The sequence below is a fragment of the Girardinichthys multiradiatus genome, chromosome 13, assembly GCF_021462225.1.
Source record: "Girardinichthys multiradiatus isolate DD_20200921_A chromosome 13, DD_fGirMul_XY1, whole genome shotgun sequence".
Classification (NCBI taxonomy): domain Eukaryota; kingdom Metazoa; phylum Chordata; class Actinopteri; order Cyprinodontiformes; family Goodeidae; genus Girardinichthys; species Girardinichthys multiradiatus.
The window spans coordinates 30,887,608-30,898,656 of NC_061806.1; the positions used below are offsets into that span (position 1 = coordinate 30,887,608).

Here is an 11,049-nt window from a genome sequence, read left to right on the forward strand (position 1 = left end):
TAAAATATTTTCTGTTTTCTATTTAAGGAAACCCAACAGATTGCATTCTGTCATTGACTTGCAGCATTCATTCCTCCTGGATGAGCATGTAGTGACAGTGGACAGTTGCTTGCACTGAAGCATTGACTTTGCAGCAATTCCTCATACTGATCATGCATTTAGCAATAGTGGAAAGGAAAACAGTTCTTTTGTAAAGTGCTTTGAGTGGTTGCTATGGCTGGAAAAGCGTTAACCAAATTCAGCCCGTTTGCCATTCACTTACCCGAACTTGCTAAACCTGTAACACACTTCATAGGTATTTATTGGGGGTGGAGCTTAAAAAACTCCTGTGTCATCCCAGTGTTTATAAAGTGTTGATGGGTAAAGGAGAAAAACTGCAAAGCTCACAGAAAGCCTCCATAGGCGGTAGGTACGATGGAGGAGAACATGGAGAGAACTGAAGAGCTCAAGTAAGTAATTTTCAAAATTTGCCTTGTATATTTGTTATGTTTGTAGTGGCAGATGGCCACATCTATTTAATCTGATGAAGAAACTAACAAATTTACAAAGATCTATCTATCTACAGAGCCATGAAAAAGTATTTGTCCTATTACATATTGCTTTCCTTTTTGCCGTTTTGTCACATTTAAATGTTTTAGATTTAATATCCAACAAAGATAAACAGCATAAATACAAAATTTTGTTTTCAAATGATGATTTAATTTATTAAATCATCAATTCTTGTAACCGCCTGTACGTTTTTATATTGCTTGGAGGGATTTTGGCCCATGCTGTGTTGAATTGTTTTAATTCAGTCATTTGGTTTATGTTCAACAAAACATTATGTTTTTTTGTGTTAATAATGCCACTGGGAGACATAGTGTTGCTCCCACTAATGTGTTTTAGATGCAAAAACTTATTTTAGTCACCATTGTTTATCAAAGATTAACATATGGAATCTATTTCAGGAGGCCGTGGGACACCTGTCGAGAGGTTCCTCTTATTGAAGAAGTGCATACACCTTGGAAGTTGATAAAGCTTCTAAAGATCATCGCTTTGTTTGCAGTAGCTGTCATTGTGTTTGGATTGGCAATATGTAGCAAGGTTAGTTACTTTTCACCGCTTTAATTGGTGACTTTCTAATATTTTTATGTTCTGGACTGAATCCTACACAACTTGATTTAATTGTAGAGAGATTAGAAAAAAAAAAAAATTGTAGAGAGATTCAAATAACTAAGACGTCATTACTGTCAGAGGCGGTTGGTATATTATAATTAGCTCAAACAGGGGTGTTCACATTTTGTTTTCCAGGCTTCTTTTCTTCTTCTCACCACTTTGTCCCACGAAGGTGCAAAGACCCTCCAAGCAGAGCAGAAACCCGTCACACTGCTGTGTATCGGCTGCTCTCTCATTGCACCTAGTGTTCTTTTGCTGTTCAAAAGCGTCTGGAAAGCATGTTACAAATCATCAAAGATGCCAAGAAAAGCATCGGCAGCCCTGGTAAGACAGAAGCTAATCATTCTTAACTGAATCTTATCTCATACTGATCCTAAATACACACAATGACATGGTATGTTTCTTTGACCTTTGGTTGAATTGAACTTTATCTTTGTTCCTCAGGTTTTGTTCTTCGAGTTTGTAGTTTCTGTGGGGATGGCAGTGCTAACCATTGTTGCAATGCCACACTTGGACATTGTGACCAATGTGACGATCTTGAGTGGTGTAGCTGTCATCTCTGCCCTCCTGCAAGCAGTCGCTCAGTGCACTGTCAAAAAGATAAATGTATTCCTCCTGCCTTCTATCATCGCCTCTCTTGTTATATTTCTTGGATACGGTCTTTTCATTGCTCTGTACATCGTGAAAGACCCTAAGGATGTGAAGACAGCCATTTGGGTGGGTCTTGCCATTGTTGGGTCCATTTTGGTGTCTTTTAACTGGTGGGAAAACTACTTTAGGGTCATCTCTGTGAAAAGCAAGTCAAACTTCCTCAAAAATCTGTTTGAAGACATGACCAAGTGTCAGAACATGATGAACATCTTGTCCAGCTTACTCAGGATTGTGGTAACCGCCTGTGTGCTTGGTGGCTACGTCCCTCTGGCTAAAATGGATTGGAAAATTGTGACCTCCATTCCAAGTCGGGAAACAAGAATTGTGGCAATCATCATTGGGGTCCAGCTGATCTCCTCGGCACTCTGCCATTGGTTTGCATTGGCAGCCTGCAAGATGCATGCTATACGACGATGCTTCATCCTCCCTTTGTACCTGTCTTCCCTGGCTGTGATAGCATTGTTCATTGTTCCTGTCGTCATTTACTACCAAGACTACAAGTTAGGCCTGAACACAACTGAAAACATCAACTTTACAAGATACTGCACAGCAGTTGTAAATGAAACAAATCAAAGCCCGAATGGTAACGTGTTTCCCCAGCTGGTTTTGGATGTTACACAAACTCTATGCTTCCTGGACCTGGCCAAAACATCAAATATTGGATTACTGACAGGTAAAAAAAAAAAGAAAAATTCTACCTAATTACTTACTAGTAAAGCTAGTTAATAAGGGTTTTCAACGCATTGTGGTTTAAGACAAATGTAATCCTTACTTTCTTCCATATCTACAAGTCACACTGATGTGGTGTTTGTAATTTGTTTTGGTGGTTTAAGCATTTAAGCTGTGGGTGTTTCATTTTCTTTCTGGTTTCTTTCTTTCTTCATCAGGTGCAGCAGCATCGTGGTGGATTGGCCTTGTGTTGGCCACTATCTATATATGGTACCTTAACATCTATCGCATCCAGAAGACACAAGACTTGTTCGTTCGGAGGCTCTATGAGGGAGCCTTTATTGATCAATCCTTACTCCTCAACACCCGTTTCCACATCCAGACCAAGAAAGGCAGGAAGAAACGGTAAGTTAGTGTGTACATACGTTGTACAACTTTTTCATCTCTTTTCTTCTGGGCAGTGATTTCAGTTTCAGAGTGTTTTTGTTTGTTTGGCTGTTTGTTACAATAATACAACTCTACAGCAGAAGCATGATTCTCAAATTTGCAAACATTGTCATATCTAGTGATAAGGAAGACGCCACAATTGCAATGGTGTATCTCTGTGCAACAATGTGGCATGAGACCTATGAGGAAATGATGAATATTATTATCTCAATTTTCAGGTGAGTCAAAGTAACCGCTTTCATACCCAAATTAAGAGTCTGTATTATATAAGCAATAGTAACAGTTCATAACTAAACTGTTATATTATATATTATATGTCCATGTTTGTTATTGTAGAAAACTCTTTTTACTAAACTTTCTAGGAAGATTAGTTATACATCCTGCAAATTTAAAAGATAATTTTCTTAATATCTCTGTTTATTTTTTACAATGAATTTCTTTATGCTTCTGCTTCATGTTTGTTTTATCAATAAAGACTAGACAAGTACAGACCAAATGTGGAACCAAAGTTTGATGACTTCACCTTTGAAGCTCATTTCTACTTTGATGATGCCTTTGAAAATGTCAAAGGAAGCCATCATCGTCAACTAAACTCATACGCAAACGACCTTGTGAAAGTCATCACAGAGGTTTATGGGTAAGAACTATGTTTACTAATGGCCTAAAATGTATTTCCTACTTGCTAACAGATTTGTGTGGCATGTCATTAGCTTTGAATAATGATCATGTTTCCCACATAAATTACATAACTCTTGTTAGAGTAAGTTGTTTTTGCTGACAATTTTTAGAAGAAATTTGTTTAATTAAAAAAGCCAGATGTTTTAGCCCAACCTATCACAAGTCAAGGAGTAAAGTTGTCCTACAACCGTAATAAATGATCGATTAGTTGAACAGAGAACTTACCAGACCATGGACAGAAAACACATTTTTGAGACCAAATGTATATTTATCTGTATTTGAGTTTCTAGTAAGTTTGCGTAGACCTTACAGAGTATTACATATTACATGGAATCTTTTTTCTCCATCATCAGCATCTTTGAGAACCTTGATAAAACATTCTTTGAGGTACAGCAGCAAATTCCTGATCAGTCAATCATTGAGACACCATATGGAGCTCGTCTTGTTGTTCAAATGCCTCATGGGAATCAGATTGTAGTTCACTTCAAAGACAAAGAGAAAATTCGTAACAAGAAGAGATGGTCTCAGGTAGAAAATACCACATGGATCATCTCAACACTTTAATCAAGAACCTTCAGTGTGTTAATTGTTCTTTATTTTCTACAGATTATGTATCTTTACTATCTTCTGGGTTGGAAACTCATGACCAAACATCATGGAGATTGGAAAATGGGAACGAATGAAAATGATCTAAGTAAAAAGATCCAGGTGAGACACGAGACATTTTCTGAGTATTGTCTGGGGTGTTTGAACAAAGCATGCTCATTTTAGTTTCAGTGGTATGTCAAAGACTACATAATTGCTTTTTCATTCCAGAGGGAGAAGCACAACACCTACATCTTGGCTTTAGACGGGGACACAGACTTCCATCCTGCTGCCGTGATGCTGCTCATTGATCGTCTGAAAATGTATCCACGTGTTGGGGCAGCATGTGGCAGAATTCATCCTACTGGATCAGGTAGCACCAATGAAATACGGATCATTTGTGTACTGTGAACATGATGATGTTTTAAAACACCTCTGCATTTGTTCTGCAGGTCCTACGGTGTGGTTTCAAAAGTTCGAGTATGCTGTCAGTCACTGGCTGCAGAAGACAGCTGAGCATGTCTTCGGCTCTGTACTGTGCAGCCCTGGCTGCTTCAGTCTGTTCAGAGCGGAGGCTTTAATGGACGATAATGTGATGAAGAAATATTCAACCCAATCCACAGAGCCCAGTCACTACATCCAGTATGACCAAGGTATGAAATAGAGCTGTGCTGACCTCTTGGGCCAACTTCTTTTCATAATGACAATCTATTTTTAGCAAACAACTTTACATTAGATAAATTTAATTACTGCACAGTGGAACAGTTGTTGACTTTGTTGAGTCACAGCATGAAGGTCTTGAGTTCGAATCCTGGTTGGGGCCTTTCTCTGTGACGTTTGCATGTTCTCTTCTTGCATGCATGTGTTACACAGGTTACCTCTCACAGCTCAAACACAGGCATGTTTAGTTAATTGGTGGAAATAATTGTCAGCCTTGTGCTTCACCGCATTGTGATATGATGGACTGGCAACTTTTCCATTTTGTTGCCAACAGACCACTGTTTTAAGGCAACTTCCCTTAATGACCCTGCATGAATTAAATGGATATAGAGAATGAGAGGATGAACAGATCTAATTATCCAATAAGGAAACAGTTTTGCTCCATATTTGTGTTTACTTTTAGGCTATCTCTTTACTATTTCATCTTCTAAATACATACTCTGTTGTTGCAGGAGAAGACCGCTGGCTGTGCACTCTACTACTGAAACAAGGGTGGAGAGTGGAATACAATGCAGCATCTGATGCATACACCAACGCACCACAGGAATTTAAAGAATTGTATAACCAGGTGAGTGCAGGAGGTGTGCAAAAAAAATTAATTCCAGTTATTATTATCAACTACTGATCTTGACTTGGTAGCCATTGGTAGTCACCGAAAAAACTGAATTAGAGCACGATGAATAATTACAACAGTTCATTCCCTGTTACCAGGAAGTAAGAATTAAATCCTTTGTGTGATGTGGATTAGGGTGATCTGAACACCACAGATGCTCACCTCATGATCTTAGGTTGGAAGACCTCAAACTCTCAGTTATTTTCTTCGAAGCCTTTAAAAGTTTTTCTGTGGGACTCACTGCTTTTCTGCCAAACAATAAATCTGTGAATGTGCTTGACTGATGCTCCTGTAATTGTCATCGTTGCTCATTTTAACTCTGAGTGCTTTTTAATGTAATGACTAATTTCAGTAATTGGTTAAATTATCTAAAATAATTGCATAGAGGATTTCATGTTAACAAAAATAAAAACCTGAAAAAGGACTTTTTTTAAATTTAGCGGAGAAGATGGGGGCCTTCCACAATGGCAAATGTTGTGGATCTGCTCGGCTCCACCAACATTGTTTCCAAGAAGAATCCATCTATGTCCAAACTATTCATGTTCTACCAGCTGTTTGGCATGATCTCAGCCATCCTGGCTCCAGCCACCATCTGTCTCATGGTAGCAGGTAACTGTTATTGTGTGTTTTGTGAGTTTGCACATGTAAAACCCTTGTATCCCATTAACATTTAATCAGCTTGTGAAAATATCTTAAAAAAACAATATTTCTGCTGTGTTCAGGTAGCCTGTCGTTCCTCTTCGATATATCTAGTGCTATTGCACTGGTCATATCTGTGATACCTCCTGCCATCTACTTGGGTCTTTGCTTTAAGCTCAAGGCAGACACTCAGATCACTCTTGCAGCAGTGTTGAGCATCTTGTATGCATTCCTAATGATGGTGGTGACCATGACCATTATAGGTAGCTACAATTTAATGTCTAACAAATATATTTTGTTTTTGTTGTTTTAACTCTAAAGGTTGTTATTCTTTACGTTTTCTATCAGCCTCAATGGTGAAGGAGAAAACCATTCTGACTCCCAGCAGCATTTTCATTGTGTCCATGTCCATCATTTACATCGTCACTGCACTCATGCACCCCCAGGAACTTCCTTTAGTGTTCTATGGCATTCTTTACATTGCCTGTGTCCCTAGTGCCTACCTCCTGCTCACCATCTACTCTATGGCCAATATGAACAGTGTTTCTTGGGGCACCAGAGAAACAAAGCCTGCTGCAGAGGCTGCAACAACTGCAGCCACTGTCCAACAAACTAAATCACAAAAAGGTAGATTTATACCACTCAGAGAGCACCATAAGACCAGAGTTGTTCTATGTGCAAACTAAACTACTACTTTGTTTCACCTTTGCAGCAAAAACCACCTTAAAGCGGCTCTGCTCGTGGATGAAATGTTGTAAAACATCCAACCAGAGATCAGAAGTTGAACAGCTCAGCATAAGACAGGAGAACTTAAATCCAGAGCCTACACAGCCTGAACCTCAACCCCAGAACACTATTGTGGATGATGCCTCTGACAACGAACAAGAGTAGGTTTTAAATATATGTAAAATAATTTAACTGCAAAGTAGTAGTAAAAAGCCCTGAGTGAAACTAATATTTTTTCCTTTTCTTTTAGGGAAGAGGAGACAGTTTTTGATTCTCCAGTTCAATGTAAGTGCAAGAAAATTCTTGCTTTTATACTACTATAATACCATAGTACTACACGATAATACTTCTATAGATTTTTAAGTTCTCTAATATATTTCTGCTATTCTCTGTTGTATAGGTTGGAAAACACAACTAGAAAGCATGTCCAGCGACATTCAGCTGCAGGAGGGTTTCCTTAAGGAGGTGATTGTCTTTTTTGTTTGGACAATAGAGCTTTCACTGCCAAACAATGTGCTGAAAAACAGGTTATAAATAATATAAATACTCATTTATTAAATTACCTTTTTTACCCACTCTTCTTCTGCTAGCACCTATGTGCATCAGCTGTTATTTATATATCCAAACACTTAACGCTAATTTATTTCGTATCAATGAATCATATCGCCCAGAGAGATTCTATTATAACTAGTTCTACATCTAAATCCATCAGTGATATGTAACTAATAATTATAAGAGTGCATTCACTGAATCCCATTGAGCTAAAATCTGTGAGCTTTAACTTTTAGACAACATTTAGTATTTAGCAATAAAATTAATTATATTTCTTTTTATGAACATGCATACGATTTAACAATGCCAGAACATTTCTGCACTTTAAAATGTTAAGAACAACAGTATTACTTTAATTGATTCATGGTTGCTATATTGAGTAAGCAGTAATTTTTTTTTACATCTATTAAAAATGTTTTAATTGTTATTTTCAAATCTTTATTTATGGTCTATATTTAACTTTAGTCATAGAACTTTTTTATTCCTGCAGGATGAGAACGAGTTTTGGAAGGAACTTATTGAAAGGTACCTGAAACCTTTGCAAAATGACAAAGCAAAACAGGAACAGATTAAAAATGACCTGCAAGACCTGAGAAACAAGGTAAATGTGGAGAACTTGAATGTAATGCATTTGACATTGGACATATGACATTTTTCAGGCTAACCATTGTAGGTCTTTCCCAACACAGATCAACTTTTCATTCTTCATCTTGAATGCCTTCTGGCTGGTGGCAACCTTCACCTTTCAGGCCTTCAGTGTCTTTAACATCGAGATAAATGGTGTTGACATGAACCTTAATCAAACTGGGAAAAAAATCCAAATTGAACCAATGAGCCTCATGTTCATTTTGGGCTTTGCTCTTTCAGTTTTGCTGCAGTTTATTGGGATGTTTTACCACAGGTGATTACTGATTACATATCCTTTTCTCCACAGTATTTTAATAACTAGAATTAAATAAAAATAAAGAACAGAAAATAAATCATTATTTTGCACTTTCAGAATTGTCACCTTCATTCATTATGTGGCATTTTTGGAAACTGAGCCAAAACAACAGAAATCTGCAACAAAAAAACGAAAACAGGTATTTATTATTTCTGTTGTTATTACGCAAACTTAACCTAGCAGTTGCTCATACTTCTATATGTTATATCACAAACTTATGCTCAAACAAATTTATGTATACTGGAATGCTGCTTTATTCAATTTATAGTACTAAATTACTTTAGAATAAAAACAAGTTAAAAAAAGCTGCCAAAAGTATCCTTCTGGGCACAAACAATTATTCAAATCATCTTGGGCTTATATACTTTTGCTAAAATAGTTATCAAAGATAATAATGAAAAGTTTGTGCCTCTAGTATTCTCATCTGGACACTTTGTAGGTTATGAGAATGTCCCAAACTTGTTGAGACAGGCCACTGATGAAGCTTTACTCGGACAAAATAAAAAGTGAAGTGATGCAGTTCTTAGTCTTAGACCTTCTTTGGAGACCAGGTAATTTGTGTGTCTTCAATTGAACAGTGGATTTAAAAAGTGAAATATGCTCATAGGACGGTGAACATGACTGCAAGCTTATTCAAACTCAGGATAGACATTCATGTGGAGCACTATGACCCAAACCCCCAGCAATTTCCTGCCCTACCAGTGTTCCTAAACTCTACCACTTGGTGGCGCCATTGAATAATAGGTTCAAATTTTACTCTGCATGTGTTGATGTTGATAATAATCTGTAATGTACATTTGGATTGGTTTAAATAAATACAAAACTGCCAATCCTACTTTGCAAAGTAATCTTTACTTTACTAAAACAACTTCTAATATTGATAATACACATGAAAATAAAAATAAATTTCAAGAACATTTGGTAACGCCAGTGAGCCGGGACAGGCTTACATTACTGATCTGGACAAGCATTTGTATTTGTTAGTTATTACTGAAATCTCAGGACAGTGTAAGATTTATGTTACAATTTTATTTTTTATATTTGTTATGTTAAATATTACCTGGAAAATAATTCCCTATAATTTCTTTTTGAAGAATTCATCCAGTAATTGCCTGCTGAAATTTGTGCAATGTGTTGCATCATCTTTACAAACTAATATTGCTCTGATTTCCCTCCAGAAGGACACTACATCCAATGCAGATTCAAGCTCAGGCACCAATATAGAACTGAGCACCATCACACAGGAAGAAACCGAGACTGAAATGAGTGATGAGCCGGACAGTGAAGATGAACATTCAGAGTGGGACATTGGTGAATGGCAGGCTGAGGCTTGAAACAAGACTACAAAGGTCTCAAGGTCAGGAATCAAACCTAGAATGGTTGCGTTGCGGACTATTACCTCTATATGGGATGCCTGCTCAACTGCTACACCATGCAATGCCCCTATATATTTCTTGATTGATAGATTGTTTTAAATTGTACTCCATAGTGGAGCAAATACCATGAAGGAAACCTTAATATGAAGTATTTTATTTAATCTTGTAATTTCTTTACTATTTATCACTTCTAAAATAGATTTCCTACAGCAATGTTTATGATTTGATGTTGTCCTTTTTTTTTTTTAATGAAATGTCTATGTATTATGTAATGTGACTTAGAATTAGTCATTAATATTAATTTTGAATCAGGAGTGTTCAGACAATAAGCTAGTTTATCCAATAATGATAGCCGTTGTGTGATTGATTTTTGATTTATTCTATTTATCTTTAAATTTCCATTAAAACTATAACTTCAGTTTTACCAGTTTACCTCTCCTTCAATACACTGTTTATTTTAATGTAATATCAAGGGGGAATACTCAGGGATGAATTATTCTTGCAATATGGCGTTACTGCTGTCTTAACCTAATCAATGAATTATTTTTCTTATGTGTCCTGTCCAGCAGAGCAACATTCAGTATTGTTGTCTGAGTGCCAAGAAGAAGGCCAACATATTTACTTTTACAATTGGGACATTACAGCTTTCTCTATATTGCTCCCATATATATATATATATATATATATATATATATATATATATATAAATAAAAGAAACTTTATTAGAAATTGTTTTGGGATTATTTCAAATGCTATAGAAACAGAGACAGAAAAGAAAGGGAGAAAATAATAAAAAAAAGGGAGAGAGGAGGGGCAAAAAGTTAAAAGTGAGAGGAAATAAGAATATAGGAGAAAGACAAGGATAAAGAGATACATGTCTGCTTCTACACTTGCAGAAAGGGAGAGAGAAAGAAGAAAAAACCCACAAGTACAAACAACAAATGTCACAATGGGGTTTTGGGGTGGACCGAAGCGCAGACAAGAGCTCGGGCGCAGCATTTCAATTAGTCTTCAGTTTATTCAAAAATATCAAAACGTAACAAAAACACAATGCAGGTACTGACCAGAGTCTGAATTCAAAACAACTTACTGACAATACAGGAACACAGCAAAGACGAGGGTTGCGAGCGTGAATGAACAGGCAGAACAGAGTGTGAACAAACAGAGGAACCAGCAGGAAACAAAGAGCACAGACCAACTAATATACAGGGAGACGTGAGAGGAGAACTAAGGGCAGATAATCAAAAAGACACAGAACAGGTTTGGCAAGGAGACAGGGAGGCTGAAGGGACAGG

At 37.0% G+C, this 11,049-nt stretch overlaps 1 protein-coding gene across 1 annotated transcript; it reads left to right on the forward strand.

The window, feature by feature from the left end:
* The first annotated feature begins 414 nt into the window (after positions 1-414).
* LOC124878714 (chitin synthase chs-2-like) lies at positions 415-9,895 on the forward strand. The gene is made up of 21 exons (XM_047382807.1): positions 415-449; positions 948-1,083; positions 1,291-1,479; positions 1,600-2,479; positions 2,694-2,880; positions 3,398-3,559; positions 3,954-4,128; positions 4,207-4,331; positions 4,419-4,558; positions 4,638-4,838; positions 5,358-5,473; positions 5,959-6,127; positions 6,241-6,420; positions 6,506-6,784; positions 6,870-7,044; positions 7,134-7,168; positions 7,284-7,348; positions 7,926-8,036; positions 8,125-8,336; positions 8,436-8,517; positions 9,557-9,895. The coding sequence occupies exons 1-21, from the start codon at positions 415-417 to the stop codon at positions 9,710-9,712; spliced, it is 3,810 nt and encodes a 1,269-aa protein (XP_047238763.1). The 3' UTR covers positions 9,713-9,895.
* The last annotated feature ends 1,154 nt before the right edge of the window (positions 9,896-11,049 follow it).

Coding starts and splice junctions, on each gene's coding strand:
- LOC124878714 (XM_047382807.1), top strand. CDS start 415: ATGGAGGAGAACATGGAGAGAACTGAAGAGCTCAA. Junction 7,045..7,133: donor GCCTCTGACAACGAACAAGA/GTAGGTTTTAAA, acceptor CTTTTCTTTTAG/GGAAGAGGAGACAGTTTTTG. Junction 7,349..7,925: donor AGGAGGGTTTCCTTAAGGAG/GTGATTGTCTTT, acceptor TTATTCCTGCAG/GATGAGAACGAGTTTTGGAA.